The sequence below is a fragment of the Myxocyprinus asiaticus genome, chromosome 19 (genome assembly GCF_019703515.2).
Source record: "Myxocyprinus asiaticus isolate MX2 ecotype Aquarium Trade chromosome 19, UBuf_Myxa_2, whole genome shotgun sequence".
NCBI lineage: Eukaryota > Metazoa > Chordata > Actinopteri > Cypriniformes > Catostomidae > Myxocyprinus > Myxocyprinus asiaticus.
The window spans coordinates 29847161-29874198 of NC_059362.1; the positions used below are offsets into that span (position 1 = coordinate 29847161).

Genomic DNA, 27038 nt, shown 5'->3' on the forward strand with positions numbered 1-27038 from the left:
GTTCACCCAAATTCTTGAATCGATTTTGCTTGACAATCATAAAGCTGCGGTTCTCTTGGTTGGTTGTGCATCTTTTTCTTCCACACTTTTTCCTTCCACTCAACTTTCTGTTAACATGCTTGGATACAGCACTCTGTGAACAGCCAGCTTCTTTGGCAATGAATGTTTGTGGCTTACCCTCCTTGTGAAGGGTGTCAATGATTGTCTTCTGGACAACTGTCAGATCAGCAGTCTTCCCCATGATTGTGTAGCCTAGTGAACCAAACTGAGAGACCATTTTGAAGGCTCAGGAAACCTTTGCAGGTGTTTTGAGTTGATTAGCTGATTGGCATGTCACCATATTCTAATTTTTTGAGATAGTGAATTGGTGGGTTTTGTTAAATGTGAGCCAAAATCAACACAATTAAAAGAACCAAAGACTTAAACTACTTCAGTCTGTGTGCACTGAATTTATTTAATACACGAGTTTAACAATTTGAGTTGAATTACTGAAATAAATGAACTTTTCCACGACATTCTAATTTATTGAGATGCACCTGTAGTTGTCTCTGCTTATGTCATTTGTTGGTTGATTTCCCTGAAAAGTGTAAACACTGTGGCATTTTCAAAAATTTATTTTATCCCGACTAATGGAAGACAGAGGCAACCCGTTTATTTTTTTTTTTTTGTCAACTTTGTTATGTTACAAAAAATTGTTCAAATGCACAAAAAAAAAAAAAAAAAAAAGAAAAAAAAAAGAGGGCATTTCAGGATAATGATATATTTTAATGTGAAAAATGTGAAAAGACATTATATACCGTTACAGCTTCAAAAAGTATGTTGAAACACTTACAAATAGAATTAACAAAACTCTGAAAAAAGAAAGGCATTTTTAACTGAAGGAATATGAACAAAAAACTAGGTTTACCCTATTCATCAACCAAATATTAACATGCTAGACAGTGAACAAATGGGCTAACAACATCACATTTGGCAAACGGTTCCCAGAAGTATTACTCTAAAAAATAAATAAAATAAATAAATAACTCTTAGAGTGACCTGAAAAGTACAAAGTTAAGCTTCACTGGCCTGATTACTCTGACCTAAATTGGCAGGCACATGGTAATGCAGGTTGTATTTGGATTTTTAGTTGCATTCAACAGGTTGGAATAGCACCTTTCTGGGTTGGAAATATAAACAAAAGACATACGTTTTATACCAAGAGAATTCACCTGTACATGACATCAATGATAACTGTTGAAATGTGAAAAACTGTATAATAGCTTTTATACAGAATAATAAGCTATAGAATAGCTTGTTTATGATGCATTTGTGATAGCTCCATTATAAACAGATTGATATGTGACCAACTGACTGCTAATAAGTAATCTTTTGGCAACACCCAAGCCTACAAGCTTTGACAAGGCATCAGGTGGCACATCTGCTACATTTGTGGTGCGTGTAAAGTATCTGAGTTGATTCAAATGGAAGAACGGGGTTTTACTTACCCAAGAAAGAGCTTATAGAAAGCATATAGAAATAAGTGGTAGCTATGGCCTGTTCAGTAAGTGAAACATTCTCAGTCTTTAGCATGCTAAATAATTGGCTGAAATATTGAGGTTGTGTAACTTGCGATACAAGGAATGTATGAAAGCATAGAACTTTTCTGAATGATGCCCTCGAAGTCTGTAGTCAATAAAATTAGTATCTGTTATATCCTTGATAAACAACATCAAAAATACCTTAACAACACAAAGTGACGAAATAGTGAATAGTGAATGAGATAGATACAAGACAAGTGTATAGACAACTGTATGTCATGACCAAACCCTCCTAAACAAACTGCATCCTGCTTCATAGAAGTGCTTGCTTACAAACACTTTCAGCTTGCCTCTAATGGCTCATCCAATCTTTTTCTCTGCCTCTGCAAAACACATTTCAATGTCAGTCAACATTTTAATTCAGCTCAGATATGCAGTCTCACAGACAGAAGAGCTACAGTAAGTCTTTTACCAATGCCCCTGCTGGAGTTACACAGAGAGCTCCAAGACGGGATAGTCAAATGTGCCGAAAGTGACATCTTGAAGCTAGGAAGGAAGTGGGTCATCGCTGCCACGTTTACACTTGCATTTGCAGCAGAGCACAAAGGGAGTGGCCAGCAAAATGAAGGGGGAGGCCACTAGCAAGAGTAGACCGAAGCCAGCAAAGATCCCTACAACCTGAACACAGAAGGTGGGAGGGAAGTTGATAAAAGAGATAATAAAAAAGAGGGTGTGGATAAAATTATGCATGGACATTCCTGCTGATTATTAAACAGTTAAATAGTACTCTTTATGATGGTGGTACACCTCAACATCAGTCCAGATGCCACTCTGACACAAGAGGGCAGTAATGTTTCACTGTCCATGTTTTGCTGTCTATCCTAGAGCCATGTTGTAGTTATTGTCTGTAATGTACTAAAACACTGTATGATTTTGAGAGTGTCATAAAGGTTGTTGAACGTAGATGATAAAATGAGATATTTGCAAGCAAACATCCTAATATTGACAAAGCACTGTGATTTTTAAAAACAGCATCTTTGCAAGACAACTTAAAAGTAATATTCCAGGTTCAATACAAGTTAAGCTCAATCGATAGCAATTGTGGCATAATGTTGATTACCACAAAAAATTATAAAAAATAAAATAAAATAAAAAAGAGCAAGAAGTTACAGTGAGGCACTTACAATGGAAGTGAATAGGGCCAATTTCTGCAGGCTTTAAAGGCAGAAATGTGAAGTTTATAATTGTAAGAAAATGCTTACAATAATTTTTCTGTTAAAACTCATGTATTATTTTATCTGTACAGTTTAAATTGTAATTTTTACAGTAATTTTAGGGTTTGTTAACATGCATATTGTTTGTGTATTGTGGCTATACTTTTGAAATAGTGAGTATTTTAACGTTTACAGATTGGCCTCATTCACTTCCATTGTAAGTGCCTCACTGTAACCCAGATTTTTTTTTTTTTTTTTTTGTAAAAGGAAGGGAATTTGAGTGGTAATCAATATCATGCCACAAATGCTGTCGCTTTAGTGCTACTTGTATTGAACCTGGAATATTCCTAGAATATTATGAACTGATTTATTAAAACAACCTCATTTGTGGTTGTCTTGAAACTCAAAATGTCAAATCTTAATTGACTGCAACAATTCCTTTACCTACAGCTGAAAAAAAAAAAAAAAAAAAATTACATATATAAAATAATTAAATGGAATGACCCACTAGTTTTTATTTACTGCTGAATAATCAAACTGATGGGTTACAGAGGTTTGACAATGAAATTGCAAGACAGTGCTGTTTTCTTTCGATTACATTTTGAACTTTTTGTTTACAGCAGGTGGAAGATCCCAAGTGTCCCTTAAAAAAATACATCTATAGATATTGAGACACTACATAAGGACACACACACACGCGTGCACGCACGCCCACACACACACACACACACACACACACACATACACAGGCTTTTAATACCAACATGGCATCTTGATGTGCTTTTACTACCTGAGAGATGGCTGATCCTCACTTTCACCTCCATCACTCTCGCTCTCTCTCTTATTCTTCCATTCCCAATACAATACATTGACATAAAACTTGCTGCAGTTTCTCTTATGCACAGTAATATAAATCCATCATCATCATCAGCAACTTCAACTCTACTTAAGAATGATGCATTATACATCTCCATAACTACACTGTTCCTAAGATACCCAGACTTCAATAAGACTAAAAAATGGCAGGGCTGTTTCAGAGTTCTCTTTTCCATTTCAGATGTGCGGACAGGATAGATACACTCATGTGGTACACACCTGTGTCCGATGCCAGATGACGGAGGCTCGGGAATGACCCAGTTTGTTCCGGCACGGGCCTTTATCATAGTGGATCAGTAAGAAGTCATCCTGAGGAGGTAATGGAGAGACATCAGAGTGTCACTACAGATCACCTAGACATATCAGTCATACGGACAAACAGCACATCTAATCAACCAAGACTGAGGGTTGTCTGGTTTCTGTTACTGCACTGGAGGAATATTCCAGTAATTACCACAGAAACTCCACTATTTGTTGTTTTAATGATTATGGTGGTAAAGCGGTCCAAGGATCAATGGCAAGATCTGTCATATGTGCAAAGATGGGTTAATATCTATTGTCAGCATTGCAGTTGTGGTTAATAAAACACATATATAGTGTAGATAGAAGCAATGCTATTTTCTAGACCTATGTAGCATTATCAAATCAACTGAAAAAAATCCTCAAAACAGATTCATTTACCTGAAAATTTCCTTTAACTGATTTATTTTCCCCATCACGTTCATATTCAAATAATTAGTAAATTAATATTTTGTCTCGTTTAAGCCACATCACACAATACCAGGTGTAAACAGGGACTTTTATAAATTGACTTACATCCAGTGACTCCAGGCAGTACCAGCAGAAGGCGTGCTTACACTTCTTACACATCATCTGGGCACAGCCCTCGTCTCTCTCAATGTACACTTTGCATTTAGGACAGCGTTTGATTGGAGCCTTGTCATCCTGATTCTTGAGGCTGGAGCTGAAAGAGAGGTGATGATAAAACTTTGAAGGTCCGAAAAGCACATACAAGCAGCATAAACAATCCATACAACTATAATGGTTTAATATATATCTTCAGAAGCGATATGATAGGTGTAGGTGAGAAACAGATCACTATTTAAGTCCTTTTTACTATAAATTCTCCTCCCTGCCCAGTAGGTGGTGATATGCACAAAGATTGCAAATCGCCAAAAAACAAAAGAAAAATATGAAAGTGAAAGTGGATATTTGGACCTTCAAAGTTCTGGCTGCCATTCACTTGCAGTGTGTGGATATACAGAGCTGAGATATTCTTCTAAACATCTTTGTTTGTGTTTCTTTGTGTACAAAAGAAAGAATGTCATACACATCTGGGATGTGAGTAAATGATCAGAATATTTTAATTTTTGGGTGAACTATCCCTGTTGAAAGTCTTACTCCTGTTGGTAACCTAACAATTACTACTCGGTACTTGGAAATAAAATTGCACTTCCTGCCATTACTGCTGTGCCCCTGAGAAAGCACATGACCTCAGGTTGCACCATGGTGACTCTTAAGTCACTTTAGACAGAAAGCTTCAGCTGAATAAAAAGTAACAACTACTTTCAAATGAAAAATTACATAATTCAAAAATAATTTCTATCAGATAGTCCCTCAGAAACACCATCTCTGCTGTGAATGAAATGTGATTTGATGTAAGCTAGAAAGTGTGTGTACCTGTTCTCCCTGGGCAAGAAGGTGGCAATTGGAAGGATCTCCTTACACGCCTGTCCTGTGTGGCAATCTTCCCTGCAGGAAGAGCAGAAACGCAGGCTGCACTGAGGGCACTGCACTGGCTGCGGCATTTGCACCTCTGCCTCCTTCAGCTGGCAGACTGCTTGGCAGGAGGAGGATGGGCACCAGGTCCGACAAGGATCCAGGAGCACCTCTGCATGGAAAGACAGAGCATGATTGAAACGATGACCAAACTGCTCTGATCAGCATCTGCCTTGAGAATCTACACTGCCAGTTTTAGTCTCCTTTTGCTGGGGTCTTGAGCAATACTGTATAAATAAAATAAATGTATGTATTAGTATATTATACAACAGTTAGTTCCGGTCTTTGAATCTGATTGGATGAGAGGCATTCCTAAAGTGCTGATAGCTCACACCATCAGCACTGGGACGCTTTTCTGTTTGTATCATTTCGCTTGTGTTCATGGCATTCCAAATGTGTAAGAGCAGTGCAGATGTGTAAGAGACCAGCTAGATGTGTGAATTCATCCCTGTTACAAAGATTTGAGCCAGCAGGTGGCAACATTAGACCATCTTGTGCGTGTTTTGAGCGATTTGAGCAGACGTTGACAAACTGTGTGTCGTCAGCGCAAATTTCTTTTTAAGTCATCTGGAATTGTTTTTAACTCCATGATCACTCATGGACTACAAACTACTAGTTTACTACAGCTGGGAAATAGAGTTAAACTAACAGCTTCAGCATTAAGGCATATCACAGCTGAGAGACACAACAGATGGAGTAATCAAACACACTCAGAGCGCCTATCTGATACAAGTTTCCAAGTTGTGAGGAGGGCTGCATCCGAAAATGGAAAAATAAGGTGCTTTTCAAACTGTTCTGAGACCAGTTTCCTTAAGAGTTGCATTCATTCAAAAACGCTGTTGGTTAAGCCTTTAACTGATTAGGAAGCAAGTCAGCTGCCTACGTTTTCAGATGAAGCTAAGACGTAAACTTTCACTATGGCAAAGGAGAGTACGCTTTCTGTGTCAGTGTCAAAATAAGATTTCCTCATGGAACTGGCATCCTCCATGTTTTCTCCCCGACAACAAAACACTTGAAAGTGAGTGAAATACTCGTAGGATAATTCCAATAGCATGCTTGGCAGCATCACTCCAGGATCGGAGCAGATTACTACCACACTACAGCTGAGGAATAGAGTTTAACTTACAGCTGCAGCATTACTGTTCATCACTGCAAGGTTATCACACACTCAATCACTCTCTTTCTCTCATACACACACACACACACACACACACACATCCTTGTTTCTCCAAAAACTTGTAAGAAATGGCCCAAGGTGTTGTTAATAGTTCTAAAGTGTGGTTTTTGAATTAGTAACGGAGGCTTGGGCGTGTCTTACGAACTAGCAACAGCAGATCCTGTGGCGTAAGAAAGTAGTTCCACACACAAGAGCCTTTTTTTTTGGGACACACCTTTTCCCTGTTTATTCATTTACTTGTTTTTTGAGCTGTTGTATAAAAGAAATATCCCACCTGCAATCATGCTATATTGTTCATCTATCAGCACGGCAAAGATTACCTGTGTCCTCATGTCTAAAGGCAGAATCACATCTGTGCTGATAGTTGGACATACAGCACTTTTGCTCATGTGATACTGCTTTAATAATTTATACAAGTTATACGTCATACTCTTGCATTTTTCATCAACTGCGTGAAAGTCAGAAACAGTGGTTAATTAACTTTTTTTTTTTTTTTTTTACATAATATTCATGTGTCTGTATCAAGGAAACTCACCACGCTCAAACTGGAGTCTCTTATAACGTTGCATGACCTCGACAGCCACCATACCTTCAATCTACAGCAGAGGTAAAGAGCATATATGCAGGAGGAAATAAAAGGGGGGGGGGGGGGAGAGTCTTAATAATTTAGACCCTTAATAGGCTAAATTATTTTGAGTCTCTGACAAAAGCTTCAAACTGGTCAGAATTATATGTCTGAAATTTAGGTGAGCTTACCTCATTTTCCAGTAAATGTCCCCTTTTTGGGCAGGTAGAGTCCGGACAGCTAATAGCCGTTTCGAGGCCGTCTTTAATGAGCAGCTCAACATATTGCTTCAAACACTGTAAGAGACAGTTGAAGAATACATCTTTGAAAGGATAGGAAGTCAACTGCTGCATGCGGTTATGCTGAAACCCACAGAAGCTCTGTTCAATGTAATCAAGCCAACATCTGACCATCATTGTATTCTGTTGACTCTAAGACAACATTCAAGAGCTGATTGTATAGAAAAGGTCAGTTTTGCCCATATCAAGATTAAAGAGGCTTCATTGGCATAGCAAAAAACATTGCCAAATCATTAGTAACATTTTACTGTTTATACATATTTACACAAAATATATAAAACAAAATAATATAATAAAAACCTTTGATAAATAAAACATAACATAAAATCTATATGACAATAAAAATCATTAAACATAGGACCAGAGACCAACTTTCACAACATAAAATCTTAATCCAATCAAAGATTCGACACTTGATAAACAGTAGGCCAATGTTTTTTCCTATGTGCTCTAGTGTACTGAGGGGCTGCCATGCCTTGTTAAAATGATTATGTTATTGTAAATGTAAAATGTTTATCTTGTATATGTTTACTGTTCCTATACTGTTACGAATGTTGCCTCCGATGCTTACATAAAATACAGCCTATAGCAACAATACTTGCTAAAAGAAGATATTATAATTATTATTATAAAGACAATGAGTGATGTCGGGTTCGGGCATGGGTCAGGTTCTGGAGTCATATTAAGGACTGTGCAGACCTCTATTTTAGGGAAATACAGATGAGTCAATAAGTAACATGGCTGAGATCTATATTACAATTTGGTTGGTAAGACTACCTTATGCATTGTGTCACAGAAGACACATCCCTTACCAGACTGCAGAATATGCATTGGCACTGGGAAATGGTGGTCATCTGTTCCAGAGGAAACTCTCCCAGGCACAATTTACATGACAGAAGGGGCGCCAGGTCCACGTCCCAGCTGGGTTCGTAGCGAGAGCTGCTCATGGTACACGGATCTGGGACACTAAGAGTCACAGCGAAACAGCATGTCTAATACAAGAGCTAAAGACCATAAAGAACAGGCAAGTAAGACTTTAGGTGACAAACAGTAATTTTGTGGATATCCTGACAACCCAATATATTGGTCTCTTAACAGCGCCCATGGATCCATATCTCATTGCTTAAAGATTTTTTTGATGTTTAAATAGTGTTTGGGGAAACCTATATAAAAACATAGTTTTTTTATATTCCATTTGGTGCTGCTAGAGACACAGAAATTAGACTACATTGAATGAAATGTATTCTCCTGAAATAACTCCTGCAACTTTGACCAGATTTCCTTCTGAGAGCATCTGAGGTGTTTACTGAGGGCTTGTCCAGTGGCAAGTGTGTCAATATCCCTCACTATGCTGCTAGGCAACCAAAAGAAAACTAATGACTTCTCTCTACAGGAGAGCCCTTCAGAACAGACTCACACAGAGAGTACAAGCAGCACAGTGCAGCCTGCTTAAAAAATACAAAAACGGACCTCCATTCAACACACTCACAAGATGAAAAATTTTGGAAAAATGTATGAATATGTTTTATGGTGGGTACTTTTCACTCTTAAGTAAATTTCTTAAAAAAATAAATAAATAAATAAATAATTACTTTTACTTCGTTACAATGGGTAGCGTTCCTGCCATTACATAACTGGTTTTAATGTACTATGTGTTAATAAATGTGTAATTTATTGAGATTTTTGAACAGGACTCCTACGACAGCGGAAATTCACAGCTGCACACTGTCACTCAAGTCGTGTTCAACACTACAGCAGCAAGCGCACAATACAAACATTTCTTCACTCCACACAATGCCTTCATTTTACACCAAGACAGGGTTATATTTCAAGATTAAAATTGCAGCTCCAACTTAAGAAAACACGGTGAGGTAATTTTTAGAGATTGTAATCATGTGGGCTTGTCTGTGTCATGGTGATACTCATTCATTTTCAGCGTGAATCTGTAACTGTGGGCTCTTATGACCTCATTTTATACGTTTACATTTTTATATCTGCACTGCAACATATCAGTGCCTACTGTATAAATCCTTGTAAACATCCGCGTTAAGTGCAAATGTTTTGCCCTGCCTGTCGTGATTGTGAGCATTTCTGCACGTGCAAGGTTGGCGCATGCACAGCATTTGACAGATGTGGGCGGCTTTGTCTTATGGACAACAAGCTTCCAAACACAGAAAAAAGGTGCAATTTACCCTTAGTGTACAGAGCTAATTAGCTACATTCTTTTGACACTGACAATGCTGGACCGTCACTGAACTAAATTCACGCAGGATGTAAAAAGCTGTAAAATAAAGACAGAAGGCATGAATAAAGCATGATCTTGCTTCAGTGTATAATTAAACATTATATATAACTTGGGACTGTGTGACATTGTTCACGTTTTTCACCGTAATAATTACTAGAAAACGGTTTCCAAATTTCTCTTCTAATTGACAGATTCGTCCAAATCTGAGAAGCGTCCTTAAAGTGATATTTCAGCCTTTAATTAATATTATATCATTATTTCCCCACCCTCATGTCCTTCCAACCCCGTGAAACTTTCTGTATTCTGTGGAACCCAAAAGATGTTAGACAGAATGTTAGACACTGACAGTCTCAGTCACCATTCCCTTTCAAAATATGGACGGAAAAACATGCAGTGAAAGTAAATGATGATTAAGGCTAGCATTCTGTCTAACATTTCCTTAAAGGAATAATGTTTCCAAAATTGAAAATTCTCGCATAATTTACTCACCCTCATGCCATCCCAGATGTTTTTTCTTCTGCTGAACAAAGATTTTTAGAAGAATATCTCAGCTCTGTTAGTTTATACTAGAATGCAAGTGAATGGGTACCAAAACTTTGAAGCTCAGAAAGCAAATAAGGCAGCATTAAAGGAATTCACATGACACTGGTTCAATCTGTCTTCAGAAGGGATATGATAAGTGTGGGTGAGAAACAGATCACTATTTAAATCCTTTTTTACTAATAAATCTCCACTTTCACATTCTTCTTGTGTTTTTGGTGATTCAATTCTTTGTGCATATCGCACACACATATATCATATTGCTTCTGAAAATCACTGGAGTCGTATTAATTACTTTTATGCTGCCTCTATGTGCTTTTTGGAGCTTCAAAGTTCAAACCATTCACTTGCATTTTATGGACCAACAGAGCTGAGATATTCTTCTATAAATCTTCATTTGTGTTCTGCAGAAGAAAGAAAGTCATACACATCTGGGATGGCATGAGGGTGAGAAAATGAGAACTTTTACATTTTTTGGCGAACTGTTCATTTAATTTGATGCATGGTCAAGAAAGCAACACACTATATTAAAGGTGCACTCAGTAACTTTTGTGTTTGTGTAATCTTGGACTTACAGTGACACCTAGCGGCTTGGATCAAAATCTATAATTTTCCATTTCAGATGCCATTGTAGAAATTCACTATTCACAGTCTGCCATGATTGCTTTAATTCATGAGTGAATGTGTCAAATAACAGGGCAGTTACTGAGATAAAGCAAGTAGTATTCGGCTGGTCATGTGATTCTAACATTGCAGCCCCCATGAGGGGACACTCCCAATGCAGAATAAAACTGCTTTTATAAGGTTAATGATATGACTGGAGTCTTTATCACATGTAAGTGGTTATGATAATATAAATATATTGCAAAATTACAATTCATTTCTTTAGGAGTAAAACTTTTTTAATGATGAACAAATTAATGAGTGCACCTTTAAAAACCAAGGGGATTTACATCCAGTTATTATTTTGTCTAGTGGAATACATGTAAATATCTGTTATGTCAAATAGCTTAATAAGGCCAGTACTAAATAAAAAAACAAAATGCAATTTTAATGATCCCATTTAAAAAAAAAAAAAAAAAGATAAACATCTTGCAGATTCTGTAATGGGGATGCAAACGTATGCACTCAACTGTATTTATTGATTATATTATGAGTATTAGAAAATTTGATTGTTGACCCTATTAGGGTTGCCACCCATCCCGTAAAATAGGGGATCATCTCGTATTTAAAGATGAAATGATGCGTCCCGTATCGAATCAATAAGGGATGCGATTTGTCCCGTATTTAAGCTAGTCAGATGGTGTCATGGTGAAATCATTACAGATAGCTAATTTTACATAGATATAAGTTGGAAATTTTGCCTATGGTGGGTAAGGGGCCATCTGAAATGTCCAAATATTGTGCTAAAACTGTAGAGGGTGTAGTAAGGGACCATCTGAAAAGTCCACACATTGTGCTAAATCTGTGTATATAAAGGTTTAATAAGATGCACAAAATTATACAGATCGAACAATGTACGAATACAATCACTGAGTCATAAAGACAAGACGTACAGGTGAAGGAAAAACAATTTTCTTATAAACCAACCAAAATGTATATATAAACAAGATAAAGATAAATAATCGAAAAACTTTTTATATACGTTTTTTTTTTTTTTTTTTTAAGTTATTGATCAGGAAAGTTCTCATTTTAGCATATGAAAAAAAGGATACACAGTTTTTATTATCAATAACTCTATACATTTATTGCTAAAACTATGGAGGATGTGGTAAGGGGTTGTTATACCACCACCCCAATTTGAGTGTCCCTTATTTACCAATTTCAAAAGTGAAAAACCTAGACGCTATGCAAGGGAAAATATTTTTCCTAAATATTGTCTAATATACTATCGGTTTTTAGGCTTTTCATGCTTATGGCTGATATGCTGATGGTTTTAATTTGATCAATAATAGGCTGCTAAATATCAGTGACCGATACCTCTGTGCATTTCTGGTTTCTAATAAGAAATGTTTACTATACCACCCACCTCATTGTTCGCTACACACCAGAATGAGCTAAAAGAATGAAATTATTAAGGAATGTTCAGATGGTCTGGTGCGTTTCTCCACAGCAGATATCTGTGTGGGTGGAGACAGATAGAGACTCGAGTGCTTGCATCTGCAGTATCTCATTGTGTTAGTGACGGGAAGAGTCGACAGCCCAAACAGTGCAGGCCTCTCGGCAGGCTGTGTCTCTCTCTGTTTTGGCCTCTCACCTCAGCCAGCAAACCCACACAGCCTTACTCAGACACAGAAACTGCCAGCCTCAACAAATCTTACATCAGACTGACTGGTGGCAATTAAACTTACTCAGGCTATTTACAGTTTTATCCCACAGTCAGTCACAATCATAAAGACCAATCAGCCTAACAAGTTACAGAATATACTGCACAGTACATTAGGTTGATTACACAACAGTAAACACTGCTGGTCTGTATCGCTATCACAACTGCACTGTTTGTTTGTCCCAAGCAGCCTGTCATACAAAATTTGGGATGAGACTTTGGCTACGTTCACACCACAGCTGAATGTTGCCCAAATTTGAGGCTGCAACCTGTTCTCATAAAATTAACGTTACTATAACTACATTTTTGCAAACAGACTTTTACATGCCACTTTCTAAGTTTCACCGCAGCTTCCTGGTGAAATGAACACGAGGTGCTACAACAACTGTACTTTTTATTCACTTTCACACAAATCATGAGCTCAGCTGCTGATTATGATTTTATAAACACATTTTTCGCACTATTACTCACACACTGCTATGTTATGATATCGAAACTCTTTTACTCTAACGCATCATTTTAAAAACTATACCATTTGAATGCTTCTATGACAGAGACACCTACTTTTACACACTTTTTCAAGTGTGATTAACTTCTGTGGAAGCTCACCACAAGATTTAGGTTATGGAAGTGCGTTTTCAATAAAACCTCCATATTTTTTTGTGTGGATTATATTCCCAATTTGGAAAGCCCAATTCCCAATGCGCTCTAATTCCTCATGATGTCGCAGTGACTCACATCAATCCGGGTGGCGGAGGACGAATCTCAGTTGCCTCCACTTCCGAGACAGTCAGCCCGCGCATCTTATTACGTGGCTTGCTGAGCGAGTTACCGTGGTGTCCTAGCGAGTGTGGAGGCCCACGCTATTCACCGCGGCATACACGCACAACTCACAACACGCCCCACCAAGAGCGAGAACCACCTTATAGCAACCACAAGCAAGGTAACCCATGGTAACCCACTCTACCCACCCTAGCAACTGGGCCAATTGTTTGCTTTGGAAACCTGGCTGGAGTCACTCAGCACACCCTAAATTCGAACATGCTGATACAGGGGTGGTAGTCAGTGTCTTTGCTTACTGAGCTACCCAGGTCCCCTAAAATCTCAATCTAAAATTCACATTGTCTGATTACAAAAGATTTTACTGGCTTGCATTTGCTTTTTAATACAGTTTGAGAAAATAGCCTAGAAACTGTGTTTTCTGTGGGAGTAACGCAAGTATAGGGAACTATTACATAAATCTACCTCTGTATCTTTTCATGTGCATATTTTACCAAGTTAAATCCAAACAAATCAAAGAACCCAACAGTTAAAGCCTATAATTTTATTTCCCTTCCCTAAAAAAGGAACTGAATGCATTAACTAGAAAGGTAATGCCTTGCACATCAGTTTTAACCCAAACAGTCCTATATTCGTGGTAAATCAAGTGTGCAAATTATGAATGATGTGTTAAGATTAATGTAAAAATCACAATAAATCAGACCTGGCTCTTCACACCGATTTATTTCCACATATGAAAGTGCTCCAGATTGGACTAGAAAATGTCAGATCACAGGCAAAAAAGAAGGGCTGTAATCTCCCATTGTTCATACAGCTGGAGCCCTTTATACAAGCAAATGGATAAGAAAGGGAAATACCCTATATAGTTGTGTTACACACAGCAGTACAGCACTATGGCCATGGTAAGATCCAGACTAAGGACCGAGGAATGTTCAACAGCCCCCCATAGTAACTCAACTTGAGTTTAAACAAACATTCACACAATCTTAATTTGTGCACATTTGAAAGTGCTCACAGTTCACTTAAAATAGGAAAATGGTTTCGGTCAGTTTTGCAAAAAGTGACAGGGTCAGGAGATGCTAGGATAGCTTTCATCTGATGAGTAAAATTATATAACAAATTATATCAAGGTTTTATGCAAGATCTATTTTTAATCTATCTAGGTTAAAGCTAAATTAAGCTGCTCTCCATTCACGAGCCTACACAACTGTCACTCCAACTGTCTCTTGTGTGCTGAGTAGAGATGACTTGGCTATAGCCAAGACCTTTGGTAAAAATATTAAAAAACATGCTTTCTCTTTTATAAATATAGAAAATATAAAAATAAACTCCAAGTATCAATAACAGTTACAACCAAATTACAAAAAAGGACTGCATGATTATGACATACTGATAGAATTAACATTAAAATATTTTTTTGTGTGTGAGACAGCTGTCTTCTACTGTATGTCTTGGCCACACATCCAAATCAAGCTGAGAACTTTTAAATCAGAGGTGTTTAAGGCATCTGTTTCAAAGGACATGTCTGTGATTGGTAACAATGCTGAACTGCTGCTGCAGCAAAAAAAAAAAAAAAAAAAAAAAAAAAAAAAAAACATAGTAAATAGAAAACTTATAAACAATGAGAGAAGACCTAAATGTAATGCCATTTAAGCCTAGAGTATACTACATGACTCAAACCAATCTCTGATGTTTTGAGTCAGCGACTGGTTTGCGATGAATAGTCTCAGATCTCACAACCAATGGTCTTAGTGTGCGCAGACATGTCGAAGACACTTCAACGAATTTCAGACTTGCTTTATCTCTAGACCTCTTGTCGTCAGGTGTGCAACAATGAGCAACAGTCAATGACATACAGAGCGCAAGAGGAGAGCAAGTTATTGGGAAGCAGTAGACAAAAAAAAAAAGTCTAATATTTGCAGCTGTTATTCTTTATGTCCTTTGCAAACAAGTGCAAAAATGGGTGCAAGCTGTTCTTTCATGTTTGTTGACATGATATCAACATACGCGAGCTTCTTTATCGCAATTTTAAGATGCTATCCGTTTGAAACGGTACAAAGCTAAAGACAGCTGTAACGGCCGTTTTGTTTTGCCAGTTACATGCGGATTTAAATGGAAATAACCGTCCGATCTGAAAATATTAAAAAGTGAATGCGTGTATGAATGCATTCTTCAGTGTGTCTGATATCAACATGCAGGGACACAGATATGAGAAGCAGTAGGGTGACCATACGTCCTCTTTTTTCCCGGACATGTCCACTTTTTTGGACCTGAAAAAAGCGTCCGGCCGGGATTTCAAAATTGGCTATAAATGTCCGGGATTTGGCTTTCTTCATATTGACGTGCAGTTAGGGCTCTCATACATTCTATGTATTTGATACTCCACAGAAGTTTGTGTTCACGTGTCCTTATGTGATTATTCTGACAGAGAGCGGCAGACTAAGGGTGCTTGGCTGTAGCCTCGTTAGGCTGAATATCTCAGATGCCACGTCATCAAGCACCGTCGAAGGCCGTCTCAATTGTGAGGACACTTGGAAGGCAGCCTCGTATCGCAGCCTTCTTTGCCATGTTTTGGAGGATGCATCGGGTGTATCATTTGTGGCCTTCAATCACCCACAATTCTTTGCACATATCCCAAATTATTTAAAAAAACGGTGGAAAAAGAGTTGCGTGACCACAGAGGCGGAAACCTTTATGACGCTGCTTACTTTTTTTTTCTTCTATCTTCAGGTTTTTATTCACATTTGCACCAAAATTATATGTAGAAAAATTAAAAATGCAAGCAGTTTATACAATACAACAAATTAGAAGATACAAAGCACAAATAAATAAATAAAAGGGCAATTACATGAATTTGAAAAGTTTTAAAAGTTTTATAGTTTTTACAAGTCTAGGGTTCTGTTTTTTCATATTTGAAAGGGTTTAAATATAAATTCTAAGATCAGTGTTTCAAAATGTATTATATTAAGGCTTTTTTTGAGTGACTCTAGCTTTGTGAATAAAACATTTTGCTAAAATAATTAAGGGATTGACATATTTCTCATTTTCTGAAGTATATGGGCTTTCTAAACAAAGTAAAATATCACATGGTTCTAAGCTTATGGTTCACCATGCACACTTACTAGACCATCTCATTCTAGCATTGAGTGCTGAGGAGTCTAGCCTACAGCCTCAGAAGGACTGGTCTAGGAAGGACACAGCCTTACTAGGCTGCAGCCTTCCATTTATAATAATTAATTATAATTTATAATTATATAATTATAATAATTTATAATTAATTTTCTTTATTTATCACACATTATACATTTGCACATATACAGTGAAATTCTTCTTTTTCACATATCCCAGCTAGGCTGGGGTCAGATTTGAGAAACACCCTAAGTGTGCAGTCTTAAAAAAAAAGAAAAAAAAAAAAACTCTTTCTCTCTCTCTTGCCCGCCCGCTTGCTTTGTGCGCGCAGCCATGCACTGTATGTGTGTAGGCAAAATGTCACCAGACGTGCTCTGCACTCTCAACCAGAATCATAAATAATGTAAGTTGCGAAAACAATGTTGACTTTGAAATACACTACTTATCAGGGAAACGTAAACTAATAGGATGGACAAAACAGACCATGATTAAAATTTTACAACCCCTTCCTCTGATATTTGTTAAATTTGTTAAATAAATTAAATACATAATTTAATTTATGTAAATTAAATTATGTATTTAATTTATTTAACAAATTACATTTATTGTAACGTATATATTTAAAAATGTATAATATTTTTATACATTTGAAATGTGTAAATCTTAAAAAAATGTTGTTGCTTGTTTCACCTCTCACATGGCCTGATCTGTGTTTTGTTTTTGTATTTTCTTAATTTTTTTAGCATTGAAGTACCAGCTTTGCAGGTCAAGTACAGAGGTTGCACTACAAATATCAGAGGAAGGGGTTGTAAAATTTTAATCATGGTCTGTTTTGTCCATCCTATTAGTTTACGTTTCCCTGATAAGTAGTGTATTTCAAAGTCAACATTGTTTTCGCAACTTACATTATTTATGATTCTGGTTGAGAGTGCAGAGCACGTCTGGTGACGTTTGCCTACACACATACAGTGCGTGGCTGCGCGCACAAAGCAATTTACATAAATTTAACAGAGATGGTTGTTCTTCTGGAAGGTTCTCCTCTCTCCACAGAGAAATGCTGGAGCTCTGTCAGAGTGACCATCGGGTTCTTGGTCACCTCCCAGACTAAGGCCCTTCTCCCCTGATCGCTCAGTTTGGCCGGGCGGCCAGCTCTAGGAAGAGTCCTGGTGGTTTCAAACGTCTTCCATTTACGGATGATGGAGGCCACTGTGCTCATTGGGACCTTCAATGCTGCATTTTTCTGTACCCTTCCCAGATCTGTGCCTCGATACAATCCTGTCTCGGAGGTCTACAGACAATTCCTTGGACTTCATGGCTTGGTTTGTGCTCTGACATGCACTGTTAACTGTGGGACCTTATATAGACAGGTGTGTGCCTTTCCAAATCATGTCCAATCAACTGAATTGACCACAGGTGGTCTCCAATCAAGTTGTAGAAACACCTCAAGGATGATCAGTGGAAACAGGATGCACCTGAGCTCAATTTTGAGTGTCATGGCAAAGGCTGTGAATACTATGTACATGTGATTTTTTTGTCGTTTTTTATTTGTAATAAATTTGCAAAGATTTCAAACAAACTTCTTTCACGTTGTAATTATGGGGTATTGTTTGTAGAATTTTGAGGAAAATAATGAATTTAATCCATTTTGGAATAAGGCTGCAACATAACAAAATGTGGAAAAAGTGAAGCGCTGTTAATACTTTCCGGATGCACTGTATTAAAGTATGCAATAGCAAAATATTTCGATCCAAAATTATTCACTTTAACACGTTACTTTAAGGCTCTCCAGTTAAACCCACGAGCCCTTATTTCAAATGAAAACAGACCTTTGAGATTCTGTATCTTCATTCTATCATCTCCTTAGAAATAGAGTAAGCGGGCTCCTCTGTGGCACTGCGTGTCATTAACACTGCGTGTATGAATCCACAACGACAAATAACATCTGCCATTACACAATCGTAAAATTAAAGTGAAACCGGAGTGCTTTACATTCACTTAAATCCTCATTTATATTTTCACGGGAGCATCAGTGGTGTGAACATCAGCAGACAGTGTGTACATCAGAGCACTTCAGAAGTGGTTAATCTTCACGCTCTTCAGGAGTTGCACTCAATGCAGTTCATGGTGCGGCTCAATGAGACAGTCTGTGTTCAATTGAATGAGACACTAAAACGCGTCGTTCATTCCTTTATTTTGACAATAAAACATGATTGGAAATTAAAGTGTACAACAATCATCTGAACGCGGTTATTTGGTTAGACCAAATAAGTAGTGTATTTCAGACGATTATTTAATAATCACGACAGGCTTAGTACACACAATATTATCTTACAGTTCTGTGCTTTTGAATGAGCAGTGAGCATCGCCCTGAACCACTCAGATTATGTTGAAGCATTTCATTCTGCACTCAGAACGCGCATAAGCAGTTTTAGGCTCCAATACAGATGGGCACTTCTTATTTCTTACTTTGACAGTTTTGTGCAATAAGATGTTCTAGTTATTAAGCCTGTTTATTTGTTGAATATCCGTTAGTCGCTATGTTGAAGTGCTGCACTTTGTGCCCTTATATCCCTCTGAAACGCATCTGATCGGGGTCACATGAACATAACGGAGCCTAATTATACATTATTCTTCTTTCCACCAACTAGTCATTCAAACAAACAGTCGATTATGAAAACTGGTAGTTTTGCACATCCCTCGTTCAAAAGATTTGTATGAAAATACACACCCATCATCTCTCATTCTGGAAATACACATACAACAAATATCTGAGGAATACAAAGGACTATGCTTCATAGGAGCGACTGTGAATGAACTGTTTGTCAATCCTATGCTGTCATAAGCTTCTCAGAGGTTTAAGAAATCAATACCTGAAATTTAATGTAATCCTAAAGTTTTAAAAGAAGGTTGCTTTTTTACTTTTTGGTGGGTTTATACAGTAATCTTTGTTTTGAAGTCACCGGACTCATAAGCTTAGAGATTAACCTACTTTGAGATTTTCTAGTTTGAGTTCATACAGTGCTGTGGAAAAAGTATTTGCCCTCATTCTGATTTCTTCTATTTTTGTGTATTTTTCATAATAAATTTTTTTAGATCTTCAAACAAGAATTTACATGAAACAAAGGCAACCTGTGGAAACACAAAATACAGTTTTCAACTATAGTTTTATTGAAGCAAAAAAGTTATCCAACACCTATATCACCCATGTGAAAAACTAACTGTGTCAAGAACTGTGTAGAAAGGGCAAGGACTCGTATAATTTGAGAGAATGGGCTTTTATTAAATACTCCAAAAAACAAACAAAACAAACAAAAGCAACCCAGGAGGGGAAAACTCCAAGGTCCAGGGCAGAACACAGCAGACAGAACTGGGTTCAACACTCTGGGCTGGAACCGACAAGAACAAGACAGGACGGGAACCGAACAAGGAAGAACCTAACAGGGTAATACACCACAACAAAATGGCACAAGAAAAAACACTGGTGTTAAACAGGAAAGACAACAAGGAGGGAAATTGTGAAAGCAAATGAACAAATAATGAGGTAACATGGGAGCGGGGTCAGAACAAGAGACAGGAGAGCACATGGCAAACAACCAAACAAGAACCATGTGCTCACAACAAACCGGACAGAAAGAGCACATTGCAATGAAGCCGTCATTGGCCATGTGCTCAAACAACAAAAAGACAAGACAATAGAGCACATGGCAATGAAGCCATCATTAGCCATGTGCTCAAACAAAAAGACAAGACAGAGCATGAGTGTCCGGATCCCGACTCAGAAACAAGACCGAACCAGACCGAAGAACCAGGATCCAGAGACCACGCTCTGAACATGAGACAGAGACTAGACAGAAAAGCACACAGCCAGGAAAACAACCAAAGCCGTGCGCTCACACAGAGACATAGAACATACGTGTCAGGGTCCTGTCACCACAATAAACCTGACTGACAAAGGTGACAGGATCCTGACATTACCTCCCTTCAAAAGGGACGCCTCCTGATGTCCCAAAGGGAAACAAACATGAAATAAGACCAAACACAGACACAAAAACAAACTAAAACAGGCTGGAAACACTGCAACAGACAGAACCAGCCAAGGGAGGGAGGGTGGGGGAAACCAACAGAGGTGGCACTAAGTAAGGGGCAGGTTCTGGTGGCCTTGGAAGAGGGTTAAGGTAGGGTGTGTGGTTCAGCAGCTGGGGATGTGGCACTAGGTAGGAGGCGGGATCCAGCGGCCTGGAAGGGGGGTACAGGTCAGGGGTGAGGTTCGGCGGCCTGGGAGGAGGGTCCAGGTAGAGGGCGGGATCTGGCGGCCAGGGAGGAAGCCCTAGGGAGGGGGCGGAGCCCAGTGGCCTGGGAGGCGGCTTGTAGAAACGAGTGGGGACAAGATCAGGCAGCCTAGGGACAGGAGTGTGGACTGGCAGTCTCAGGTCAGGGATGAGGTCTGGTAGGGGCTCTGAATAGGGGCGGGGACAAACTGGGCAGCAACTGTTGATGAGGGACCGGACTGGGCGGCGGCCACTGGTGAAGGGTCAGACTGGGCAACAGGCACACTGGGCAGGGCAGGCAGGGTAACAGCCACTAGGGAGAGGTCAGGAACAGCCACAGGGACAGTTTTGGGGTCGGCGGCAACTGCAGGGGAGTGATCAGGATCGCCAGCAGCTGCAGGGGAGAGTTTGGAGTCAGCAACAGCTGCGGGGAAGAGTTCGGGGTCAGCTGCAGCCACAGGGGAGTGTTCAGTAACGACCACTGCCTATGCACAGAGGGCTGAAGCCAGGTAAGAGATAGTAAGCTCAACTGGTATACTGACCTCAACAGACGGCACTGCGGGCAGCAGCAGGGGAATGGCCTCCGTGGCAGAGGATGCTGGCAGTGGCAGGGGAACAGCCTTCGTGGCCGAGGATGCTGGCAGAGAATGCTGGCAGCGGCAGGGGCACGGCCTCTGTGGCCAGGGACGCTGGCAGCGGCAGGAGAGCAGGAGCCCTCCTCTTCCGGATGGTCCACAGCACTGCAGCGGGAACGGCCGCTGCCTCCTGGCAGAACACAGCAGACAGAATTGGGTTCAATACTCTGGGTTGGAACCGACACGAACAAGACAAGACAGGAACCGAACATGGGAGAACCTAACAAGGTGATACAACACAAACAAAAACAAGACAAAAAACACAATGGGGTTAAACAGGAAAGAAAATGATGGGGGAAATCAGGAAAGCAGGTGAAGCAAATTAACAAATAATGAAGAAACAAGGGGGCAGTGTCAGGATGAGAGACAGGAGAGCACATGGCAAACAACTTAAACACAGACTAGACAGAAGTGCACACAGACTAGACAGAAGAGCACATGGCCAAGAAAACAACCAAAGCCGTACGCTCACACAGATACATAGAACATCCGTGTCAGGATCCTGTCACCACAATAAACCTGACTGACAAAGGTGACAGGACCCAGTAATCCAGGTCCGCTTGAGCTTCAACACATGGACTGATGATGTTCTCCTTTAGGATTTTCTGGTAGAGAGCAGAATTCATGATTCCCTCAATTACTGCAAGTTGCCCTGGCCCATCCCCACACCATCACACTACCACATCATACTTGACTGTAGGTATGATGTTCTTTTTGTGGAATTCTGTGTTTGATTTACGCCAGATGTAACAGGACCCCTGTCTTCCAAACAGTTCCACTTTTGACTCATCAGTCCACAGAACATTCTCCCAAAAGATTTGAGGATCATCCAGGTGTGTTTTGGCAAAATTCAGATGAGACTTAATGTTCTTCTGGGTTAGCAGTGGTTTTTGCCTCGCCACTCTTCTGTGGATGCCATTTTTGCCCAGTGTCTTTCTGATAGTGGAGTCATGAACAGTGACCTTTATTGATGCAAGAGAGGCCTGCAGTTCCTTGGATGTTGTCCTTGGTTTTTTTTGTGACTTCCTGGATGAGTTGTCGCTGTGCTCTTGGAGGAATTTTGGAAGGTCGCCACTTCTGGGAAGGTTCACTACTGTGCCAAGTTTTCTTTCGACCTTGACATAGTGTGCTACTGGATGAGACCTTTTAGCCAACTTAATGCTGCTGAAAAGTTCTATTTAAGTGTTGATTTTATTGAACAGTGCTGCCAGTAAGGCCTTGGTGTGTCTAGTCCAGCTGAACCCCATTATGAATGCAGTTTCATAGATTTGGGGATTTAGTAACTAAGGGGCAAATACTTTTTCACACAGGCCCAGTTGGTATTGGATAATACTTTTTCACAGAACTGTAGATCAATTACTACAGTATCCATTTGGTCTTTTTGTTGTAATTCCATATAGGGCTGGGAATTGTTAGGAATGTTCATATTCTGGTTTGACAGATGTGTGTCTGTCTGACAGCCACATTTCTGACATGGTGACAAAGGACCTCTCAGTGAACCCATGACATCAAGATTTCATGTAGGCCAAAATTATGCTCTCCTAGGCATAAATACGTTTAATGTTTTGTAGAGCTGGGCATTAGCATGCAGTGAATTACCTCAAAGAGTCTCTTGTCCTCATTTGACTGAAAAGATGCCAAACAGCTCATTAAATAGAGGACGCAGTTCGGTAACTTATTCTGGCCTTAAAGGAATAGTTCACCCAAAAATCTATTCTTTTCATCATTTAACTTTGTTGTTCCAAACCCATATGACTAACTTTCTTCCATGGAACACAAACAATGTTAGGCAGAATGTTAGCCTCAGTCACCCTTCAATTTCACTGCATGAAAAAGATGCATTAAAAGACAAAATCTCCTTTTGTGTTCCACTGAAGAAAGTCAGTCATATTGGTTTGGAACAACATAAGGGTGAGTAAATTATGACAGAATTTTCCTTTTTGGGTGTACTCTTCATTTAAGAACAACTTAACATTCATCTACCTGTGCCGAGAAGGCTCTAAAACTTTGCCGTAGTACTGTCGTATTAAACGCATTACTTTGATGTAAAAATAACGTGTATGTGTTTGAGTGTGTAGAGCAGGAAAAATGGAAGCTGGCAGGTACAGTGTGTTCCGGACACAGGGAGTCCCTGTACATCCCATGAAAGGGACATTCAGCACTGTCCATCTGTACTATAGCATACACTAGTGCCCCTCTTTTTCAGTTCGGTAACATCACACTAGGCTTGATCAACATTCCCTCTCTTTATCTTTATTTCTGCAATCATGATTTAGGTTACAGGCATCCATCTGAATATAAACAAAACTTTGTTTTTTGCGAATACCTCATACAACTGGCCTCCAATCAAAAAGTCAGAAATTACAATAGATATGATCAAAATCAATAAATAAACTAAGCTGTGTGCCTAAATTCTGCATTCATTGCAGGGTCCAAATGTCCCCAAAACAAGTGTAAAACCAGTTAACGGTCCCCACAATGAAAATGTAAAAATGCAGCTATCTGTGAGGGTCAGGTTTAGGGGTATGCCCATCATTAGTTAACTATAAAAAACAATATAAGTCATAGTCCCTACTATGAAAGAAAAACAAATGCATACACTGGCGGACAAAGGTTTGGAATAATGTACAGATTTTGCTCTTGTGGAAAGAAATTGGTACTTTTATTCACCAAAGTGTCATTCAACTGATGACAATGTATAGTGAGGACATTAATATTTTTGAAAAAAAAAAAAAAAAAAAAAAAAATCAGAACTTCTTAAACTACTTCAAAGCGTTCTCATCAAAAAATCCTCCACGAGCACCAATGACAGCTTTGCAGATCCTTGGCATTCTAGCTGTCAGTTTGTCCAGATACTCAGGTGACATTTCACCCCACACTTCCTGTAGCACTTGCCATAGATGTGGCTGTCTTGTCAGGCACTTCTCACGCACCTTACAGTCTAGCTGATCCCACAAAAGCTCAATGGGGTTAAGATCCATAGCACTCTTTTCCAATTATCTGTTGTCCAATGTCTGTGTTTCTTTTCCCACTCTAACCTTTTCTTTTTGTTTTTCTGTGTCAAAAGTGGCTTTTTCTTTGCAATTCTTCCCATAAGGCCTGCACCCCTGAGTCTTCTCTTTACTGTTGTACATGAAACTGGGGTTGAGCGGGTAGAATTCAATGAAGCTGTCAGCTGAGGACATGTGAAGCGTCTATTTCTCAAACTAGAGACTCTGATGTACTTATCCTCTTGTTTAATTGTACATCTGGCCTTCCACATCTCTTTCTGTCCTTGTTTGAGCCAGTTGTCCTTTGTCTTTGAAGACTGTAGTGTACACCTTTGTATGAAATCTTCAGTTTTTTGGCAATGTCAAGAATTGTATAGCCTTCATTCCTCAAAACAATGATTAACGAGTTTCTAGAGAAAGCTGTTTCTTTTTTTTTTTGTGCCATTTATGACCTAATATTGAACTTAAAACATGGCAGTCTATTGCATACTGTGGCAACTCAAAAACAAACACAAAGACAATGTTAAGCTTAATTTAATGAACCAAATAGCTTTCAGCAATGTTTGATATAATGGCAAGTGATTTTCTAGTACCAGATTAGCAATTTAGCATGATTACTCAAGAATAAGGTGTTGGAGTGATGGCTGCTGGAAATGGGGCCGGTCTAGATTTGATCAAAAATGACTTTTTTCCAATAGTGATGGTGCTGTTTTTTTTTTACATCAGTAATGTCCTGACTATACTTTGTAATCAGCTGAATGCCACTTTGGTGAATTAAAGTACCAATTTCCTTCCGAAACATCAAAATCTGTACATTATTCCAAACTTTTGGCTGCCAGTGTATGTGTGAGCTGGATATGGGGAATATAAGTATAACACTAACACACTTATTGTAAAATTAATGCAATAGATCACTGATTAGGTTGTTAATGCTGTTGTGAATTATTGGCAAATTAAAATGTATCCAAGTGATCTCTTTGTGCAATAAACATCCTCAATAAACAATCAAATGCTAATACCACATTTTTAACCCCTTTTTAAAATTACCCAGCTCATATTCTCCCACTGAATCAACAGCTGTCAGGAATGGGGAGGTATTACAGTATAAAACAAGCCAAGCCATTAAGACTTACTTCCATAAGTCACCCCACAAGCAATGGGTCATGTTTTAACTGAGATAAATCCTGAAGAAGGAGCAGACATTATCTCACCTGTTTTCTGAGTGGTCTAGCTGTTAGTAAGCAACACTTACACATGGCTTACTAATGCACTAGACGTAGAATTGTGATTGACAACCACCTTTCTGAAGTGAAATAACACATCTAGGTAGATGGCATTGCCTTTATATGAACATCACCGTACATTAGTTAAAGGGAAAGCCCTATAAGGGAACATGTTATAGGACCAGCCTTCTTAAATGCCGTAAAAGGTATAACGGAGTTTCCCAGGATTTTTTGAATCAGATCTGATTTCCTGAACGGCTCTGCACTCATAAAATATCTACAGCATGCCATATAGGGATTAGTGTTACAAAGAGACAATGTCAACAACTGCTACATTTTCAAATACAATCTGAAACGTTATCAGAATGATGTGTCAAAGCAAGAAAACAAAGTAACACGACGTTCTATTTATTTTCACAATAACACACCATGCACTACCTACCTTGGGTTGAATCTATCAGTTGTCAGTCCGTTACTGAAATAACAAAAGCTCCACGCACAGCTAAGCGCAATGCATTACTTTAGGTCCATTTGTAGCAGATAAACTGAGATACCATGCTCGCAAACCAGCAAAGAAAGAGAATAATACATGAAATTCAAGAAAAGCCGTATATGCTCTAATTAAAATCAGCTAGTAGGACTGCTCGCTGTGACTCTCTGGAGCTGCGCCATTTGACTGCGCTTGGAGGTGAGCGGCTCTTGAGACGCAAACCGATGTGCTATTCTGAGAACAGAGCGTTCAGTGGCGCCCTCTGCCGATTAAAGGGCGGTGGTGACCTTGTTCATAGTAGCGCCATTTTTTTTTTTTTTGACGGGAATAAAAACCATTTATCCAAAACCCTCTGGATTTTCCTGTAGGTTTTTATAATGGGTTTTTTGAATTTATGAGTAAAATAAGGTCTGTGGTAAACATTACTTTATGATACGTGTACGTTTTGTTCTACAACATAAATTACATACCTCATCCTCATACCTCAAACGTGAATTTTGAAGCCTTGTTGAATTATATACTTTTCTTTTTTTTTAAATACGCACAGCTGCTTCAAAATTCATGTTTGAGTTATAACTGTGTGTAATTTATGTTGTAGAACAAAACAAATACGTATCGTAATGACCAGTCAAATACTACTCTATTAATTTCAGTAACCAGCCTGTTATTGGACATTTTCACTCTTGGATTAAATTAATCATGGCTGAATGTGAATAGTGAATTTCTACAATGGCATCTGTGACTGAAAACTATTAATTTTGAATGATACTGCATCCACACCACTAGGTGTCACTGCAAGTCCTAGATGACACAAGCAAAAAGTTACTGAGTGCACCTTTAATAACTTTACAAATTTTTCATAATTTCTATTGAATCTTTGAGGGCATTTTATAACATTTGTTACAATTATTTAAAATAGACTTTGATTAGAGTCTGATCCAGGTCATATTAAAAATGGCATTGACTGAACAAAGATATGAGT

General features: G+C 38.8%; 1 protein-coding gene across 4 annotated transcripts; it reads right to left on the bottom strand.

The window, feature by feature from the left end:
- Positions 1 to 744: 744 nt before the first annotated feature.
- rnf144ab (ring finger protein 144ab) lies at positions 745 to 26275 on the bottom strand. Of its 4 annotated transcripts, XR_007892088.1 has the most exons (10): positions 26009 to 26275; positions 21261 to 21573; positions 8243 to 8396; positions 7323 to 7427; positions 7102 to 7162; positions 5291 to 5501; positions 4427 to 4574; positions 3830 to 3919; positions 1993 to 2198; positions 745 to 1903 (listed from the first exon to the last, which is right to left on the bottom strand). XR_007892088.1 is itself a non-coding variant. In XM_051645267.1 (9 exons), exons 2-9 carry the CDS (start codon positions 21563 to 21565, stop codon positions 2067 to 2069), a joined length of 1206 nt encoding a protein of 401 aa, XP_051501227.1. In that variant the 5' UTR covers positions 21566 to 21573; positions 26009 to 26275; the 3' UTR covers positions 745 to 2066. The 4 variants fall into 4 exon arrangements, 3 of the variants coding, with proteins under 3 accessions (XP_051501227.1, XP_051501228.1, XP_051501229.1); XM_051645267.1 differs by having other exon boundaries at positions 745 to 2198; XM_051645268.1 differs by having other exon boundaries at positions 745 to 2198; positions 21261 to 21483; positions 26009 to 26274.
- Between the last annotated feature and the right edge of the window lie 763 nt (positions 26276 to 27038).

What these genes read in the sequence shown, in the direction of transcription:
- rnf144ab (XM_051645267.1), bottom strand. Translation starts at nt 21,565, where the DNA reads ATGTTCGGTTCCTGTCTTGTCTTGTTCGTGTCGGTTCCAACCCAGAGT. An exon ending in CCGCAGTGCCGTCTGTTGAG is followed by an intron (nt 8,397 to 21,260) that starts GTCAGTATACCA and finishes TGTGACTCTTAG; the next exon opens with TGTCCCAGATCCGTGTACCA. An exon ending in AATGCATATTCTGCAGTCTG is followed by an intron (nt 7,428 to 8,242) that starts GTAAGGGATGTG and finishes TGTCTCTTACAG; the next exon opens with TGTTTGAAGCAATATGTTGA.